This window comes from Tiliqua scincoides, chromosome 2, assembly GCF_035046505.1.
Source record: "Tiliqua scincoides isolate rTilSci1 chromosome 2, rTilSci1.hap2, whole genome shotgun sequence".
In the NCBI taxonomy this organism is placed as follows: Eukaryota; Metazoa; Chordata; class Lepidosauria; order Squamata; family Scincidae; genus Tiliqua; species Tiliqua scincoides.
The window spans coordinates 231,792,751-231,813,623 of record NC_089822.1 but is presented as its reverse complement, the minus strand read 5'-3'; the positions used below and the strand labels follow the sequence as shown (position 1 = coordinate 231,813,623).

At 39.1% G+C, this 20,873-nt stretch overlaps 1 protein-coding gene across 2 annotated transcripts in view; it reads right to left on the bottom strand.

Moving 5' to 3' along the window:
- Positions 1-7,196: 7,196 nt before the first annotated feature.
- CRBN (cereblon) overlaps positions 7,197-20,873 on the bottom strand; it is a 34,621-nt gene continuing 20,944 nt past the window's right edge. For both annotated transcript variants that reach the window (XM_066614921.1, XM_066614922.1), the window contains exons 5-11: positions 17,416-17,578; positions 15,853-15,915; positions 14,802-14,886; positions 13,860-13,975; positions 13,330-13,394; positions 11,593-11,724; positions 7,197-10,248 (exon numbers count right to left, since the gene is read on the bottom strand). In XM_066614921.1, coding sequence (XP_066471018.1) covers positions 10,065-10,248; positions 11,593-11,724; positions 13,330-13,394; positions 13,860-13,975; positions 14,802-14,886; positions 15,853-15,915; positions 17,416-17,578 — 808 coding nt within the window. In that variant the 3' untranslated portion in view covers positions 7,197-10,064. The remainder of the gene's footprint in view (positions 10,249-11,592; positions 11,725-13,329; positions 13,395-13,859; positions 13,976-14,801; positions 14,887-15,852; positions 15,916-17,415; positions 17,579-20,873) is intronic.

Here is a 20,873-nt window from a genome sequence, read left to right as displayed (position 1 = left end):
TACTTTTGACAGCAGCAGTGGGGGATCAACTTCCATGTTCCAACTAAAAAACCCATTTTTTATACTAGAGTTTTTACCTTGGAAAATAAACCACAAAAGAAGACATAAGATTTCACTGTGCTGCCTATTCATAGAAAGTATCCCTTCACTAATTCTGAATAAGCTCTAACAAACATCTGTAAGTCTCTAAAGGTTTTAGTGATATCACTCTTAATTAAAAGCATGTTTGGGTATGAAAGAAGGCAAAGTTAATATGTTAGACTGAAGAGTCTTCAGAGACTTTCTGGATGTTAAAAAAGTTGTAACCAAGGGCTAAAATGTTAGTAATGAGATATTGCTATTCAGCTTGAACTAAGAAACACTGATATAGTGTACTAATGGCAATCCTAGCCAACTTTCCAGCAGTAGTACAGCTGCAATGCAGCCCCAGGGTCACGGAACAAATGTCCCCATACCTTGAGGAGGCCTCTGTGCCTGCCTCACCACCACAGGAAGCAGTGCACACCCCATTGGCACAGCTACACTGGCACTTGAAAATTGGATAGGATTTGGCCCTAACTCTATAGAGTTTGCAGTATGGACTGCATCTACCATGCATAAGTCCCTTGACTGGGTGAAGATGTAGTGTTGCTGTTCTACTATAAAATATGCACACTACAGTAATGTGTATACATTGCAATCAAAACTTGCTGAGTTGGTCTTTGTACTTTGTCATCTGTTTAATATACTTCTAAAAACTTATTTTGCTTTCTTCCATGAACATGCAGTGAGTCTTAAGTTCGCAAATTGATTTTGCTGTGCAGTAGTTACTGCTATTAACGTTTTATATGAGGTTTAGTTCATGTTTGCCCACTAGGTGGCAGTACAGCAGAGCCATAGGTAACAACAAATACAAATACCATTGTATCCTTTTTACTTAATTACTGCTGTGTATAAAAGTTGATAATGAAAATTCCCTAGCCACAGTTGTAATTTCACTACACAGAACAAAGTTCAATTAGTAGCAAGCAGTCAATGATGTGTTTATTTGTGTTAGTTTTTAGAACTATTGCTAAGAACTATTGAAACAAACTGCAGTACCTTAAAATGCTTTTCTTTCACATTTTTACACAGCCCCTTCCTCCAAGACGCTCAGGGTTGTGTAGTTGTTTACACAGTTCCTCCCCACCTTTTGTCCTTGGAACAAGCCCGTGACTGTGCCAAAGTCACCCAGGGAGCCTCATGGCTGAGCAGGGATTTGAACCTGATTTTTCCAGGTCTAAGACCAACTCCTGAACCATTAGAACATCTTGCCTCTCATTTAAGCCATGTGAATAATGTGTGTGATTATGGCATGGGAAGAGGTGGAGACCAAGGCTGACGGGCAGTGATGCAAACCAAAGAGGTAACAGATGTAGGATGCCAAGAATCTCCACCCACCTACTGCCAAAATTAGAGTTCATAGTCACCATAATTTGTAGGAGTCTCTTTTCTGCCTTCCCTTTTCTTTAACCATGAGGGTTAGATCTTTTTCTCCAAAAGAAAAGGTAAAATTCAGAGACTTATTTTAGTTTCCATATTCTGAATATTCTGTAAGCATGCAGTTTGCATAAGCAAACTCAGTTCATGAATTGAGTTTAAAATCTGCTTTTCTACTAAACCTCCTAGGCAAATTTTCAGATCTGAGCTGTGAGCTAAACAATCTGTATCTTTGACAACTTGACTGAGGTGAGTGGGGTGCAGTAACAAAACAAGCATGTGTTATGCAGCAGTAGACAATCATTCTCCCACAAGCAGAATTAGATCATCATAAACAAATTCTCCTAAAAGTAACAGCATTTTAGTGATGATTTTGCAATTTCAGTGGGAACACCTGCAAAAGACAAATCAGTTGCCGTTCTACTTAAAAAAATTATAAAATTTACTGATGCGGCATTCCTGTTCAAGGACTCAGTACATTTCAGTGCGATGTACTCACAGTAAATGTGACAACCAAATAGCTTTACCTAACATTACCTTTCTATAAACAGCATTGTGTGCAAATTAATTAGATGGCCTATTGGCCTGGAGAAGGCTTATTTACAGTTTGGTCTAATGAAGAGACACACAGCATAATTTGTTGGCCAGGGTTAAGCACTGTTTTCCTCATTTTTCCATTCTTTATGCTGGGAAACTGAAAGGGTGGTACAAACTATTACAAACTAATAGCCTGAGTACGTGGCTACATTGTTTGGCCAGCAATTTTGCCTCTCTTATAATGTCAAACTTTAACTTACTAGCCCACTGTAGAGGGGAAAGCGGCACTGGAGTACTAACAAATGTACTTTACAAAAGAAAGGCGGCTGAGAATTTTAGGCATGTTGTGAACCATCACCTGTCTTTCCATGCCAGTAAAGCCTGGACATTCACAGGGCCATTGAAGTTTTAAAAACACTTTATTTTAAATGTACAAGTTCATATACTTCTGCACACATATGAATACATAGAAGACTATTTCGGTAGCCCTGACAAACAGGGATTTGCACCCCTGAGTTTACCATTAATGAAGGATGGCAATAATGGAAGGAAGAACATCTGTTACTATGCTGCTGAAACTTATTGGGGCAGGTCTACTTTGGTGGTGTTGTAATTGGCCTATTAGATTTTTTCCCCATTGTTGTGTTCTAAGTTTGCATCACTTTTTTTTTTTTAATAGTGTGCTTTTACAATTATATGAGCCATCAACATGTTTGGGAGAGATAAAAAGAAGCACCAGGATATTAGACCAAAATCCATTAAAGCTTCCAAAAGGAACAATCGTATAATGATGATAATTTAAAGCACCAACTTCAATTTGCGATATTATTAATATGAGTATTTATACAGTAAATTACTTTCCAAAAGAAAAGTAGTTCCCAAAGTGGGTTACATACAGTAGGCAGGGAAGAGATAAGCACCTTGCCATTCTCTGCTTTAAATTACACCCACACCTACAGGTATTTAGCAGTGCCAGATTGGGATCTTCACCACACAGCTATTGGGAAGGACTTGAAACCTGTACATCTGTTTTTAAACAACCTTAAGATTAACAGTGACGTATCTCTGCCCTGTCTATATGGTTTAAACTACAAGCCCTACCAGCAATTTCAGGTATCACTGCATTTTTCAAAATTGTGGATTTGATTCTGCTGGGTGACCTTTCCTACAAGCATCAATAGATGCTATCAAATATATTGCAGGACTTGTCAAAATGCTATAATTGTCTTGCAATGGGCTGGGGAAAAATGGCCTTGTTCTAATGCAATAATAAAGATTATGTTAACACCTTGTTTATATTAGAGGAACCAAACAAGATGCCTTTCTTTTTTTATGATCAACACTATAAGTAATCAGAGGATTGATATTTATATCTTCTCCTTTCGCCTGCCCAATTGAAGGGCAGGATTGCACTCTGACTCCTTAAGAGGGAACTATATTTCAGTTGGTGGCAACACCACCAGCCAAGCCAGCACAAGAAATACAAGTACATTTTCAAGGATGATCTGTCAATGAGCCAGAACAACATTTGAGGAAAAGGGTTATTTTGTTTTTAAAAAACAAAGCTCCTGCTATTGCAATTTGACTCTGCAATTATTTATTTCAATGGGTCTTGTCTGGCAGCCTTGAAAAAAGTCCCTTGAAATAAGGATTCCTATTCATCATGTAGTACAGACTTTTGATGTACCCAACTTCAGAGAGTTTAAAATTCAACTCTGGCATTATTTTCATCATGCAGGATGCACAGCAATTGAAAAATCAGAAAAATTCAAATTCATTTGAAGACTCTTAGCACAGCACAATGGGTTTTCTTGGAAGGCAGGGCTCCAATTTCTCATTTCTTCAAAACATTCTATCTTTAATTATTAACAGTATCATTATTAATTATTAACAGTATTTATATACCGCTTTTCAACGAAAAGTTCACAAAGCGGTTTACAGAGAAAATCAAACAACTAATGGCTCCCTGTCCCAAAAGGGCTTACAATCTAAAAAGATGCAAAAGAACACCAGCAGACAGCCACTAGAACAGACAGTGCTGGGGTGAGATGGGCCAGTTACTCTCCCCTTGCTAAAAAGAGGACACCCACTTTAAAAAGTGCCTCTTACCCAATTAGCAGGGGTACCTGCTTATTTAACATGAAATCCATAACATGGATTTAACATGAAATCCATAATTTGGCCAAGATACGTTCCAATCAAAACAAACTTTGCTTAATTTAAGAGCAGCAAAATGTGCTGCTGAGGTTTACTTGCAAGAATGCTTTTATTTTTCATTAGTGTTTTTTCCAGCAGGTTTCAAAAGGACCGTCTGCACAAAGAAAACAAAATCCTGCACAGCAAATTTTGTGTGTTATTTGCTTATCACTTCTGCATTTAAAAAGGCTCCTTATTTCAACCACAGAACTAGGAAGTTCAACATACAGGTAGAATAAGTGGTAAGTTCCTTGATGGAAACCTGGGACCTTGGAAAATTGGAAACGCCAAACTTTTTTCCCCAAACCAAAAAGTTAAAATGCAAGAGGTAATGTACAAAAAGTCCTAAAGTAGAAATATAAAATGGTAGAATACTCGTAGATTAAAGTGGGTTAACTATGGTTAACAATCCACATACGGATTGGTAACGTGATGCTTTTCAAAAATACTACTTGCCTACCTTTGTCCTGGATAAACTAGAACTAGGCAGACATGGGTTTACTTTGCCTAAGGGCCTAACTTTATTAGGTCTTTACCGAGTCTTGTTTTGGTCACTGCATTTCAAAGGGTGCATATGAATAAATATTGCATGTATTACAGGACACAGTAGCAATTTCCAAACGATTGAAACTGTTGAAATGACTTTGAGTTAGGAGCATCAGCTTTCCCAGCTTTGTCATATCTTTCCCTGGAACCAACCACTGGATTATTCTTATTTATTACAGCCTGATTAGTACCAGATAGTATTTTGAAAAGTGGGTACCAGTATAGATAGTCAGCTTTGGTTTATGCAGTTCTTGCCATCTCTCCAATTCAGCATGACAGACAGCCTGATAAGGAATCACTTTCCTGACTTCATTTCTCCTGACACTGATTCACAAACTGGAAAATTCCAAATACTTTGAATGTGATTTAATGCTACTTATCTCCAGAGAATACCATCCCTGGCAGTGATGGTGAAACATTTTTATCATTTATTAGGACAGCATATGTATAGCAGGTACAGCAAAACAAAACTCATTCTACAGTACTTGCCATTTCTTTCCAACTATTAGTTTAACCAAAGTCTTATCTGGAAATTTGAATTAAAACAAATGTCCTGACTGACTCATCAATGCCCAGCCCAAACCCCGTACCTAGAAATATGAAATTCGGGGTATATATTCCTCCCATGACATACAGACCCACTAAGAAGGGATTTTTAGAAATTCAACCGATGGGGGAGTGAAAAGGGGTAACCTGTGTTTTCATGTCATCCTCAATATCTCTTAGGCCCAATGAAATATTGACTTGGTTTTTGCATACAAAGTTTACCCATACAAATGCTTAAAAACATAATTCAGGATTTCACCCTAAAGGGGAAAACCTAAATTCAGGGGTTGAATTATAGAACCCTTCCAATAATCAGGCCTGGCTGGCCCTTTTAACTCTTTTTAAGTCAGTATGGCAAGAGGTAGTAACAGTGAAATAACAAGTCATTTTCGTGTTTACTCTGAACAATAAAATGAGGTGTATTTCTGGCTCAATGTGAAGTTCTGCTACCCCAAGATTTTGACAAGCCTTTCTGCTAAGAACTTGTGCTATCGCCAGCCCTTGCACTGCTTATCACTTTATTCCAGAGAGAGGGGAACTGACTCAAGAGTTGTGTGGCAGTCTAGCTTCCCTCACAAGGAGGCATTGCTTTGCTTATCCCTGTGTTTCAGTGAGAGGAGAGTTAAAGAAAGGCATTGGCTCAAGGGTTCTGTGGCACATTCTAGCAGTGGAATCATGTCTTTCAGTGATTACAGGGTGTTGCCTGACAAGGGGTAGTTGTGCTAAATGTCAATCATTCGTTGCAATCAAAGGAAAGTTTATGGGATTCAAAATGGATTTAAAATAGTTAAATATCATAGTGAAGAACGGGTATCACACGAGTATAGTATAAAGATTTTTTACTCTGCTTTTTCCAGTGGAAGTCTTACGATAAGAAAGACAAAGAAGCAGTAAAAAGCTCAGGTGTGTTTTGAACAAGTCAGGAAAAACCAAACAATAGAAGGATTCAGCCCTGTACAGAAAGGGCATTACTGTACAAAACACAAAATGGTGAAAAAGACAAGTTTGTATGACTGCAAGTGAAAATAAAGATTTCAGATATCTAATCCTATTAAGAAATTCATCTCAATGAATTTAAGAATGAAGTACATGATAAATTTAAGGTTTTCTACTTCCCTTTTGCAAACCCGTTTTAAACTATACGCAGATTAACAAATGTCTACAGAATGCAGTAATCAATTCTGTAATTTACATTTCTATAACTCCCGCAGGACTTTCCTGCACTTTCAAATTCTGATACTTATTTAAACCATTACTTACCTATTTCCCTTCCTTCCTTCTCCCATATCCCATACTTAACAAACCAGGACTTAACAAAAGAATGGATTCACATTTCGTTAAGTTGCAACTTATATCCATTCTGGCTGCTGTAGAAAAATGAACAACCATTTCAACATCTTCTGCCAAAAAGTGAGATTTTACCAAACAAAATGATCAGAGGATGTAATAGAAATCTATAGCTGGTCATATTTCCTTTAAGTTTAAGAACTCCCCCCTCCCCAAGATTTGAGCCACAACATTTAAGGATTTGTAATATTTAGCCTTTGGGTGGATATAAAACTAACAGTATTTTACTATCTGTTTAAACGCTAAAGCTTGAACCCAAGGATGCTTTTGTGCAAGCAGAATGCATCTTCTGATTAAGGAACCTGATTCCAATTGATTACTCCAATACCACATCCAGCACTGTTCTGAAGGCGCTCCCCCCCCCCATTAACCTGCTGATGGGGAATAGGGAGAACCAGAGGCTGCAATGGGGAGAAAAGGGTGGGAAAACCCAGTTATGGGAATTCTGTTAGGGCACCTGTCAATCTTAAGATAATTCACTTTTAATTCCCAGAGTATCTGTCCTTCAATTGCTGAGAGGGTACGTCATAGTAGATAAACAAATGGCAAAAAATCAAGCCAACACACAGAAGCATTAACGTTTTTATACAAGAACTATATAAAGCATATCCTTTACATAAAGAATTCTTCACAGATGATACTTTTAACAGCCAGGCTATACTGTTTTTGCAAATACTTAAAATCACACTGGTTTTAAAGTTAGAAAAAAAATTTATGAATTTCACAATATCAAACTCTTTACGCAAAGACTAAACGGTGAAACATTACATGAAATTAAGGGAACACCGAGTTCTTCTTAATCTCAGTTATATACTCGTTTCCAAAACATTCAGTTCATTTAACGCGCTTGCACCATATCTGAATTTCAAATTCATTGCTGTCACACACAGCTTTCCAGCTTCCATTGATGTAACTGCCAAAGAGATCTATCCAAAGATGGTACAACATTTCATCAGGCACTGAAGTTACATAACATCCGTTCACTGGGAAGAGCCCCATGCATGGAATAGCTGATATTAATGAAGAACGTAGCTATTGCCTTCAAAAGACAACCTATTTGGGGGGAGGGGGAAACTAACCACACACACTACCGTGACCCCCCCCCCTTACAATAATGTATGATGAGATTAGAAGCAGGGTTTGTGAGGTCCCCATCCTATGCATGTTGATGGTAGCAACTGAACCATGGGAGTTTACCAATGTGATCCTGTGGTATGAAAACACTGGATTCTGTAGAACAGGATGAATGTGAGGGTGCAAGAATGGAAGAGACTCCCTTTTAAAAAAGTGGTCTCTCCTAGTGCAAATCATTATCTTCTGCAGTGATCTTCAAGCTCCTGATCTTGCCATACTTGGGAGGTGTGAGGGTGGAAGTGGCACCTCTGAGTAGGCCCTGCAATTACTATTAGACAGAAGAGTATAATCATATGCAAGCTTAAAGTAAGAGATTTTAATATGTGCAGGGTTGTCATATTAGCATACCATTGTTACTAAAAATCTGAAGTGTATCCCTATAACCAGATGCCAGCCTCTCATGCAGTTCAATCCTGTGGACATTCAAAAAAAATGAGGCCTTTTATTTGAAATCCTGGTCATCTGAAAATCCTGCTGATGGCAACGTCAGGAGTCCAGCCCTTTAAAGAACCGAGGCTACAATATTTCAGTATACACAATGTTCTACTTAAGGAAAAGCTCTCTAGCTATTGTGAACAAGTTTAGCACATGTTAACTCTCACAATCCTATCTTATATAGCAAGAGAGAGAGAGAGAGAAAGGTTGAAATGCTTTTAAGTGACTTGCATTTAACTGTTCAAAATGAGGCTGCAGCCAATATTGCTTTTCACAGCTCCTTGGAGAGACAGCTGAATTGTTGGACAAAGTAAAAGGTGAATAGTTTAGTTGTGATTCCAATGAGAAACAAAGACACACAGAACTACAGAGGTAGAAAATTTGCCAAGCTAATCCTGAGTTACAGAGTCATTTGTTTCTGGTTCTCTAGCACATTAAGCATTACTAACATCCCATCTCTGTCCATTGTCACTGACTGCCTGAAAATTCTGCAGAGAAACAGAAGCTATAGTGTTACCACTAAAAGTTGGGTGCTTTCTCTTTTCAAGTCATCTCTCACCAGGTAAGCTGCACTGGTATTTACAAAATGACTAACACACTTTAGGACTGTTTTCACTTCAACAAGATTAATATCCACACATCAGAACTTTACAATGCACTCTGAATGAAACAGGATTGAAAGGAATTCTCAGAAGAAAACAGTCAATGAATGCTTGTCAAAGTGAATGCCAGGAAAGCAAGGCAGAGAAAAGTTACGCTCATTTGTTTTGGCACCCATTTGTATAGCACAGAGGCCTTCTAAAAAGCAACATGCTCATTCTAAAGCAATCTTCGCAGCTTCTTGTCATAAGTTGAAATACTGAAACGCAAAGAGTGTGAAGATGACTGCTGCCTTCCAACGCTAAAGATTTGAAAGCAACTGCACTGCCAAGGAGTCCAAAGAATCTTAAGCATGGATATAAAAAGGAATATCACATTTCAGAGGATTTCAAAGTTCAAGTGCAAATATTTTTAATATATGATTGACTGAAATGTTCTAATGGTGTTGAAATAAAGAAAATCATGTACTTCATTATGGTCTTGTAGGCTTAATATGAGTAATTTATGCTTCCATTAAAAAAAAACACAACAATCAAATTTGTCAAAACATGCCAAATATCATTTACCTGCCATGGTAGGTAAAAGAAAACAGTTAAAACGAGGACAAAACAATTCTATAGGGATCCTTTTACAAAGGAATTGCATATAATAGTTCTGTTTAGCAGCAGGCTTCAGTGCTTCCTTCTTGCCAGAAATGGCACTGGGATGACTAGAATCGTCTCACCCTCATCACAACAGCCCCTACAGGAGATTTAGGCCTCGTCATCTTTTAAGGCTTATTCAAGCAAACGCTAATAACTGGTAAGCTATTTCACACAGTTAGAAAATGGGTATTCTTATAAAGTCACAACATTCTACAAGCAAATAGCTTAAAACAGTGGGCAATAGATTATGTCTATCATAATACATGAATAGTCTTCATTCCTCAAAGCTTCTTTTTCCAAGTCTTTTCTTGTCAACAGTAGTATGCAATACATTATTACAGAGCAGTTCTAAGGTTCAGACCAGTCCAATTTAACATTTTTCAGATAATCTGAAAGCCACCTGCTTTTTCCAGTTTCCCACATATTTAGTACTTTTTCCTCCAAAAGTCCAGATTCAAATGCTAAACTTTTCGGCAGCGCTCTGGAAAACAGTATTTTTCCTCTGCGTGAAGCTCAAATATACCGATCTTTCTTAAAGCAAACATCAGGTGCTACGCTGAGCAGAATCTATTTAAGAGACGACAACTGCTTCTAGTTTATCCACACTAGTGGGTGGTGGGATCACAGACACAGCAATAGTGGTCCTTCTTGACCCGATTCGTTGTCTGTTTCTGGAATCCTTGGCAGCAGGGCACAACGGGTCAAGCCCCAGAATTTCTGAGGAGACATATCCTTCTTTGTTGCAGTAAACTTCCAACCCATGTGGCTTCCACAAATCCTACAGTCGGCTATAGTCCATGCATACCTAAAAGAGCATATATTAGCTTTATGAGTAACACACAACCAGTAGGAGAAAAACACACACACTGTAATCTATGGTCACTGGCACTCAATCATTACAGCAGTGGCTCCCAAACGTTTTAGCGACAAGACTCACTTTTTAAAATGACATTCTACTGTGATCCACCTAGCTTTATAAGATTTAAAAAGTTTTACTTCACCAGCTACTCAAGGCTGTTTTTATCCTTTTAACTTGGGTGGAGGGGGGGGGGGTGGACGACCACATTTTGGAGCATTTGTTGAGTGCCATCAGATCAGGACCATTCTGGTGGCCTTGTGTTCCCCTTTGCCTGGCCTTCAATAAAAGCCAAAGAATGTATGCCTACTCACAAGTAAATGCATATGTGTGGCTCAGTTTTACTTTTCATAGGGTTCAATACATTTTCTTGTCAGCTATCTGCTTGTTTCAGTTTCATGATATGCCAACAATCAGGTCGCAACCCACAATTTGGGAAACACTGCATTATGGACTTCAATAAAAGAAAGTGCATAACCTTCATAACTCCACCCCCCCAAGCATCATAGTTTTATACTACAAATAAAAGCTATTATAATAAACCAAAAATATATAATCAGGACTTTTAGAGTTCCAGCAAATTTGGTTAACATTTTAACATGCTTAAGAGATTATTAACACTGTTGAGCAACAAACATTCTCCCTGATACACAAGCTTCCCATCTGCAAAGAGATTTTGAAACATGTGCTTCTGGACAGGCAATTCAATGCATCCATGACATTTAAATATAGTACATATGGGAATTACTGCATCACAAACCCTTAAGTCAGTGGTTCCCAAACTTACCTGAGTCATAATGCCCATGCAGCCTCTTCTTCCTGGCTTGGCCAGGCACTGCCATCTTGGATCTCATGAAATCCAAAATGGATTGCAAGATTTGGGAGCTGCCATCTTGAATCTCACAAAATCTTGCAAAATCCAAGGTGGCGACGACTGGAAGACAGGTAGGAGGGGCCATCAGTGACATCCCACCATACCCTGTGAGTGCACCACGATGCCCTAAGAACTCCTGCCTCAACTGTTTGAATCAGCTTTTCAGTAAGCAAGCAACAAATACTGTGCATTTGGATAGGGTATCCTGACAATTTGTCTCCCTTCTCCTCCAGCCCTAAAACCCAGATGGAACTTCCCTTTTTCTATCCCCTCAGATACTTTCAATTATATATCTTATACTTCTGTACCCTTGATGAACATGCATACCAAGGGCACCTTCAGCTTCAATAAAAACAGAGCATGCAACTGCTGTGTTCATATTATTATATGTTACAAGTGCTAGCAAGAGATTTCATTACCCAGGGAACCAGCTGTGTTCTGTGGAAGATCTGCCTCTCAGATTCAGGTTGAAGGCTTTGTACACAGTAAGTGCTTCATGTACATATCCATGAGGATTCACATATGCAGCCATTGGTCCACACAGAGATAAACTACAATAAAGTTACAGTATTAGTAGTGAGGCAGCAGCAGGGCTGACCATAGTTTCACCCAAAACTGATCACAATCAAGGCTGCGTGCATTCCACAAATCCTTGTGATTCCTAAGTAAGCTCAGACACTGATGTCTGGTCAGAGATTTCACAATTCATTTTAAAGGATATTTTTAATGTTATTTCAGGGAAAATGAAAGCTTGGAAACTTGAGAGTTGCAGCTCAACGATCAATAGCCAGGAGTATACCAGATAAGGTCATTAGTAGCCAGATAGTGATGTTTCAGAAACTTCTTTCCCCAAGGTATTTCACTCATCTTGCACCTTGCCTGCCAGTTTCCCACACCCAAGACTAGTTGCCTTCTACTGGCCACACACTTTCATGAAAATGTATCAGCTTTGAAAACAGAATAAAATAAGGCTGAATCTGTGAATATGCCATTTCTATGTTTACCAGATGTGTCAAATGAGATCCCAACTAGTGCTGAACAGCTACATCCTTGTAAGTAGTAAATAATGCACTTGAGCTTAACACAGACCTAGCTTTGATTGTCTATGCCTTAGTCACTTCTTGCCTGGATTATTACAATGTGTTCTATATGGGGCTGCACTTGAAGACCATGTGAAAACTATAACTGGTACAAAATGTAACTGCAACACAGCTGATTGAGTGAAATGATAAGATCATATTATGCTTGTATTGGTCCAGCTGCATTGGTTGCCAAACTATTTCTAAGTACTGCTAATGACTTTTCAAGCTCTGAATGGGTTGAGACCATGGTAACTAAAGGACCTCATGCTCCCATAAGTCTACCAAGACCTAGGGGCTTCTGGATGGGTACTTCTGGAGTGTTCTGCACCTGTCTGCAGAACAGTCAGAGGGAACACATACGGAAGCCTTTTTGGTGATGGCCCTATCCTTGCGGATCTTGTTTCTGGCTCAGAGCCCAATCCTAAACAGTGTGCACTGACTTACTGCAGGCATGCACTGTAGCAAATGTGCTGTAAACCACATCTGTGAGCCCTTAGCGCTGGTGGGACACTGGTTCCCCTCCGCTCTGCGGTCATCCCAACCATCAGGTGGCAGAAAGGTAGGTGGGAGTGTGGGGGGAGGCAGGGAGGAGGTATTCTGGGGTGGGGGGAGGCAGGGAGGAGGGGGGTTCCACAGGAGGACGAGACCAGAGGAGCTCGGCTGCACCAGATCCTGAGCTGAGCTCCACTGGATCCTGATCTCCATGTCGGGCTGCACGGTCCCACACGAAGGCTCTTGATTCTACGGCAGCCCAAGGTCTGCCACAGAACTGAGTAGCCCCATTGTGGGGCTGCTTCCCTTACCCGGGATGACAACGCAGCCATTTCAGCTTTGCAGCAGTTTTGGCACAATGGTCAGCTTAGGATTGGGCTGCCCTTGTGCTCCTTTCCACATTCTCTGAACACTCTTCTTCTGTCAATCCTTCCCTATGTAGTGAAGTGTCCTCTGCTCTCTCTCTGGCTAATAAACAGTTGTTTATTCAAGCAATGATACATACAACTGAAAAAGCACTATTTGGAAGCAGTCATCCAACTGAAGGCCAAACACTTAAGATGTAGTCCATCAATTGCTCACCTGAATATTTCATTTTTGGTGGTTATTTCTGTGTCCTGGCAGTGCTTACAACAGAGAGATGTACACTACAACAATAAGAACGAACACTTCAATGAATAAACTTACTTTTCAGCTTTCAGACTGTCATGCGTATCAAACATTTGAGTTTTTTTAAAAAGATCTGAATCTGCTTCCTAAAGACAAGCATACTTTTGAAGAAGCACAAGTCTGTTGCAACGATTACATCATGGCCACCATTAAACAGGAATCCTACATTGTATGACCCAGTGTCAGAAAGCAACAGTGCCTACAGACTGTACACCAACATTTGGATTAAATGTTCAGCTAGCTAGCTATAACTTTTTTTAAATAGGTTGACATGGAACCTGCTGCTGAAGTTACCAAGTCAAACAATATCAGCGAAGAGTCTTCCATCTCAGAAAAACACCTCTTGACAAACAATGATTCAAAGGTTTTTTTTCTATCCACGACTATAACTAAATATTAGTAAGGATGATCAGGTTTAATTTAAAGAAGTTCAGAAAACCTACTCTGTTCATAATATCTAGTTCACATCGTAGTCGTTGAATAGCACTACCAATTTTAAGCAGTTGGATCCTCAATGTATCATCGATAGGCAGGCAAGCTGCAACTCTGTATGAAAAATCTGCAGGGAAAAGTTTTTTTTTTTAAAGTAAAGAACTGAATCAGACACGCATAGCATTTCATTAAGTAAAAGAGCGCAAGTAATCAACAGCCAAATTTTGCAATAAATTCTCATGTCAGTTCAATATGGATAGGATGACAAATCCTTTTAAAAAAGATATGCATGAACCATGCTCACGTACAGTAATCTTTAATGTCTTAGGAATCTGTGTCCTATAACTAGTGATAGTCAAGTATGTATCTAAAAAAACATTAGTGGAAAACGTGTTAACCGACTCAACAGGATGAAATAATTGCCATCTTGTCACAACCACCTCTCAGGTTACACTGCCCAAATGGCAAAAACAGGCTGAGAAGCAACAGAAATTGTGTTAAAGAGAGAGACGGCACACCCACTGCTACAGCAACAGTGTCTTTTTCCTACATTCAGTCTGTTCTCTCATCAAATGCTTACTCATGAACATTTTCCACGTCATTGCTATAAGGACGTTTTTTGCAGTATAGGTTACTCAACATGACAAAGGCATATGGACAGTTGTCACTCATAGCCCATTTTGGTTATAACATGCAGAACGTTCCTAAGTACTACAAGGGCATTAAGAAGAAAGTATATACTTTTTGGTAAGAGTCTTGTGTCATCTTAAAAACTAACATCTACTGTTGCTTAAGCTTTCATGGGTCAGAGACCACATTGTTAAAAAAACTGGACTTTCCCCTAAAATCAGTTTCTACCTAGATATTTATGCTGGTTAGTAAAAGATAAGCATACAGATATAAGCATACAAAGTTGGACAACACAGTCAATGAACACCTATTTATTAAAGTACCTATTGGATTTGATGGGAGCGATTCATCTTTAAGATTTTCATCCCATTCATGAAGTTGCTGCTTGACTCTTTCCATCAAGGTTTCCTTGTGTTAGAAGAAAAACCTAATTTAAACATAAAATCTTCTTTTTCTTCATAAAAGAACAACGAGAAATAAAGCATAGAGAAAGGGTATCTGGTCACACCCTTTGCAGTCAGTATCATTAAAGAAAAATACAATGTTCTAGCACTTACACAAATATTATAATGCACACACCATTATGGATCACTTTTACGCACCGACTTTTATTAAATGACAAGCTACTAGTTTTTTGAGAGCTATATGATGTTGTCTACAGTAAGCTTGTGTGGCAGTATACACAAAATTGAAGTTACACCTACTTTTTCAAATAGATATAAAATGACATTGCACCTTTGGTTTTTTTTCCTATATCATTTATATAGTTTGCTACAGAGTAGAGACACTGGCAAGTAGAATTAAACTATAACTGAAAAGCATAAGGAATAGAGATCAAAGTAAGAACAAGAGGCTGAAGGTCAGTTAAACAATACTAACACATCAATTATTCAGCCTTTTAGTGTATACCAAAAGAAAAGGTCCTGAGCTTTTAGCTAGATTATATGTTTGTGTAGTTCATATAATGCTGGCTTGTTGAAAATGGTTATTTTTAATTAAATCAAAAGAGAAAATAAGGACAAGTCCTATGCAGGATAAGGCACTCAAAATACATGTGAACTGACACATAAAAATGTGTAGCAGATACATTTTGGAGGAAAAGAGAAATGGAAAGAAAACCACCACATTCCAAATGTACTCATTTGTTATTTTAAAACAATGGGTGGCACCCCAACTATTGCTTCTGCCATCTGCAAATGTTGCCTCCACAAAAGGTTGTTTTATTCCATCAAGAAAGTTTCTGCTTATGGAAGAAGCTCCTGACAGCAGAAGCACTATTTGTGATCTTACCCATTGCTTGTGATCTAAAACCCAAGATCACAGAGAGATATACACAGTTAAATGTAATAAAAAGACTAAGAATATAATACTTACAGCATCATATAAAGAATACAGCCAAGATGGCCAGGAAGTCATATTAGCACAGTAAAACTTGCGCTGCAACACAAACAGATTTTCTTTACTACTGAGGAGCAACAGCAACTCGGCACTAATAAGAGGCAAGAACAGTCCTCTGAAAGGTTCACCTATTTAAAAATGTTTCATCAGTTCACGTCCCCCACTTATTTCAATACCTTATGATCAAAAAACACTAAATACCCACTGAAATTCAGAACATCTCGATGTGGGAAGGGAATAAAGGCACTTATAGGCAATGAACAAAAGCACAAAGCACTTTGAATGTATAGAAATTACGTTTAGACTATATCCATTAAAAAAATTCCACCCTGATAAAAGTAAAGTTTTTTGCATTTAAGTTTATTTTAATTGGACTGATTTTATCACATAAGTGATGCAACATTAGCTGAAATACAAGTTGTTGACAACTGGGTTGGCTGTCTGTACATTATTTAAAGACCTCACACAATGGTGCAGTCCATTGATATGTTCATACGATCCTGAACATAATCTAAACTTACTCTAAAAATACCACAAACCACACATTAAACATTCATTCTGTTACATCTATCTTGTTGCTCCTGCTTTCTCCTTAAACAATAGTGTTTTCTGACTCATGTAGATCAAACATGCTCCAATATCTTATTCTAACACAACCTTTAAGTTCAAAACATTATAACTTGTTGGCAATAAGTGAATTTTGTAGGGTGGTGAGCAGCTTGGAATACAACCCATCTTGTTTCAGTCATACTGAAGGAGCCCTGGCCCGGGATTTGCAATTTTGTGAACCCAATTGTTGTAGTCACACAAGGACCGAATTCACACAAATGGCCTGACACGAGAAGCTGCTGCCACATATCAAGCAGCTTACTGGGCTGCAAATGCATGCATGAATCTGGTCAGTCCGATGTGCTGAACAGTTTTTCATCTCCATTAATATGAACTGAAATAAGAGCAAGGACATAAAAAGGTTCAAAAAGCCACAAGAAAGACAAAATATACAAAGGAGTGTATTCCTTGAAGAGACAGTGATTACTCTGAATTAGGAGTCATAGCTACAATAATTAAAAAACCCATTTAGACTATAGTCCTACATACTTACCTGGGAGTAAGTGCAACTGAACTCAATGAGGGCTACATCCGAGTAGACAGGCATGAGATTACTACACTTCTCTATATGGATGTTTCTTGTTTCACTTCTAGGAGGTGGGAAACTTATAATATATACCTCCATGCGCATCTAGGGGATTAAGACTCCCAGTCTCTAACCTCCTTTTCCCCCCCTTCCCTCTAATGCTCACCCAAAAGATCCATTACTCCCAAAGCAGCCAAAAGGTAATTCAAATCAGCTGTAACTTATCTGATCTAAAATGCATAGCTTCCCATTGCAATGAACTGATAAACCACCCAAATAATCAGCTACAACACCAAAGCAGATATTGTCCCATTTTGCACATTCTTCCTTCCAGGAAAAACACAGATGGAATTTATATTGATTTTTGAAATATCATAAGAAGAAAAATACAATTAGCCTCTGACCTTTTGATATTTCTGCCACCATTGATGTATGTGTTGATCCTGCCACACTGCAGGCTTGGAAGATGGAAATATGTGGCATCTGCTGTGAGAGTCCAACTGTACTGCTGACATTGTTGAAGGCAGTACTCGCTCAGGAAGGATTTGTACTTTTGCCTGTTGGATCCTGATAAAAAAAAAGATTCCATAGAGGTATGAGAACTGCAACCGTTTAGCTTCTGTGAATGAAATACAGGTATTTACTCACAGCACCTTTAGCTCTGCAAACAAGACATTTCAAAGAGCACTAGATAAAAGCATTTAAGCCATTTTTAAAATTTCACTTTGCTTTTTACTTTTGTACCATGTGAATACTCCCCTCCACCAGAGTTATTTTCACGCAATTCAAGCACATAGGCTCCAGGGACAGTCGGTTCAATTTTGAAAGATTGTTCACTGGAAAACGGAAAAGTCATTTATCCCAAACGAGATTTTGAGTTTAAGGTAAAACTTTTTGCTATCACAGCACTGCACTTCAAAAACTTGCCCCATCCAGTTCTTTTTGGTATTATACTAATACATAACAGATAATATCCAACTATAAGAAAATGCATTTTCAGCTAAAAAGCAGTTTTCTATCAGAAAGTCACAATGTGCTATAGGATTAACCCTAGTTCAAAATCAGCAGAAAGGGAATACAGTTGATAAGCTTACGAAGGAAGGCATAGATATGAACACAACCCCACTTGCAGTAATCAAATTTTCAGGTATCTAAGTATGAAAAAGTCATCAACTTAACTTTTTAAGAACATGATTGGTATGTATTTGTTCTAAAAGCAGCACCATAAACAACAATTACAGGTGTGCCCCCATATCTGCGGGGTTCCATTCTGAACCCCCCCGCCCCCGCAGTTAAGTGAAGCCATGGATATTGGCAAACACCCCACACCCTTCAGAAGTGAAGGGAGCACTGTTCCCTTTGCCTCCGGAGGATGGTCTGAGCCCAGCAGAGGCAGCGGACATCCATCCCAAAAAATCAGATGACTCCTGTTTTTGAGTGTTTTTGCCTCTCAGGCTCAGTCTGAATCTGGCAGAGGCCATGGATGTCCCCTTACAGAGTTCCCCTCACTTCCGGTGGGAGCGTGTGCAAGCCTGATCTGCAGATAAGTGAATCTGCAGATACGGGGCACCCTATATATATTAAATTATATTGTATGATTGTATGCGCAACCTCCTGATTTTAGAAATGGGTTATGTCAGAATGCCAGAAGCAAGGGAGGGCACCAGGATGAGGTCTCTTGTTATCTGGTGTGCTCCCTGGGGCATTTAGTGGGCCGCTGTGAGATCCAGGAAGCTGGACTAGATGGGCCTATGGCCTGATCCAGTGGGGCTGTTATGTTCTTATGTTCTTAAATTGAATTTGTCAAGTCAAAAACATTTGCACAGAGTGCTGGATTACAGCAAAGGAAGGTTAGATATGTGGAATGCAAATGTCTAACTAAATGCATGTTTATACCATTCTAGCATCTATTTTACTGTACTACCAAGTACAGTAAAATATAAAACAACAAATATCATCATGGTTTCCTTGTCAAACTTTGATTTGTCCTCCAAGCCCACCCACCATGCTAAACACACATGTACAGCAAAGCCTCTACCTCTTTGGCACAATGCCCAAAACATGGAGAAATGTAATTTTTGGCCAGAAAGATGTCCATTGTACTTCCCTGTCCAAGAAATTGCATTACAAAACTGAAGAGCAGACAGGTTTTTCAAGAAGTATCAGTGCTGATGCACTTCAATACTAACAACGCTTTGTAAGCATGTTTCTGCAGGTTTTCAAGTTTCAATGTTTCAAGGACTGAAACATTCACTGGCCTGGAACAGCTATACTTTGGGTTTTATTTTTTATTCAGGAACCATGGTAAGGCCAGATTTTTAAGGCAACATAGTGACTAACAGTACATTAAGAAGTCCTAAATTCACATGTCATCTCTACCATGGCTTCTCTAAGTGGTCTTAGGCAAACCTCTCAGCCTCAGCGCACCCCCCCCCCCCGCTTGCCACATTTAATACAGGGATAATACTTACCCACCTTACAGGTTGTTGTGAGAGTTGTAGTAGAACAACACATATGAAGTACTTTGAACAAATGCAGTATGCAAATGCTAAATTTTGACATAAAAGAGTGGCCCAGAAAGCTATGTTCAAAACTGGATAAAAGTTTCTACTTAAAAAAAGAAGAGGAAAGAATCTGAATTCCAATAACACTTCCAAGCTTCCAATTGTTCCTGACAACAAACTGCTTCTCCTTAACACGCCTGCTTAAGTTGGCAACCCTAGGCACACTTTTGTGGGAGCAAACTCCATTGAATTCATTAGGAGTTCTTTGCTGGCAAGCAAGCAAAGGATCAGGCTGTGAAACACAGTGTCTGCTGGCTTTTCTTCTAGCTGTTTACCGTGTGAAATACTTCTTTCCAGCACTGATCCTGACTCCACGTTCTAGCATTAAGAAATGGTATAGCTTGCTTTATAGGGAGTATAGGCCCCCTGCAAACTGGATGAAGATACATCCTACAGTAAAATAGCAGCACTCTTCCTGTATTGGAAAGGCAGAAAGTTACTGCCCCTAGTCACGCCAGCATAGCACATTTTCTACCGGCTGTTGGCTGCTTTTTCTTCTGGCGCTTCCTAGATTGAGAGTCCTTTTTGGGAGAAGGAATCATTCATTTATTTTGGTATGTAAACTGCTTTGTGACCTTTACATACGTTTGTTTGCTTTTCAACAATATGCAACAGGGATCCAACTTGGTAATTTTAATTCTCATCAATCTCTGGGATTCGAGATGAAGGATTTCACATGAGCTGCTTTGACGCCAAGTTAAAATTTGGGCCATGCTCACAAAGCTGAGCTCCTGAATCATTTTTAGTGTCAGAATGGAGTCCTGATACTCAAAGTAATGAACAGCATTCCTTCCCTCCCAATGCCAGCAAGCTGAAACTGAATCAAACCTCCCCTTTATCTCAAGGTTCACAGTGACACACACATGCTATCAGCATACAACCACACCCACCAATTCAACCATCACATACTAGTGTTCATGCACACAGATTAAACTCTCAGCTCCCTACTCCAAGCCCATCACATGTACTTCTGGACTCACCCAGCAATGGAAACTGCTGAAGGAAATTGACAATATAGGAAAGCAGGTCAGATCTTTCTTGATCCTCAGTCCATGGACCCCAATGCAGATGCAGGAGGGAGAAGCCCTGCCAAGCAAGGAGCGAAGGTGGCAGACAGGGTTTGACAAATGCTAGGATTCAAGATTATCAGCTATGACTGAGCAACCCAGCCAACCTATATATTTGCACAAACCTCCCTGTAACCACCACCTGCTGCTAGAACTGATTCCTCCCAAACATCTGCACCATCCTCTTCTCTAGTAGTCCTGAGCTTACACATCACATCCAAACTATACAAA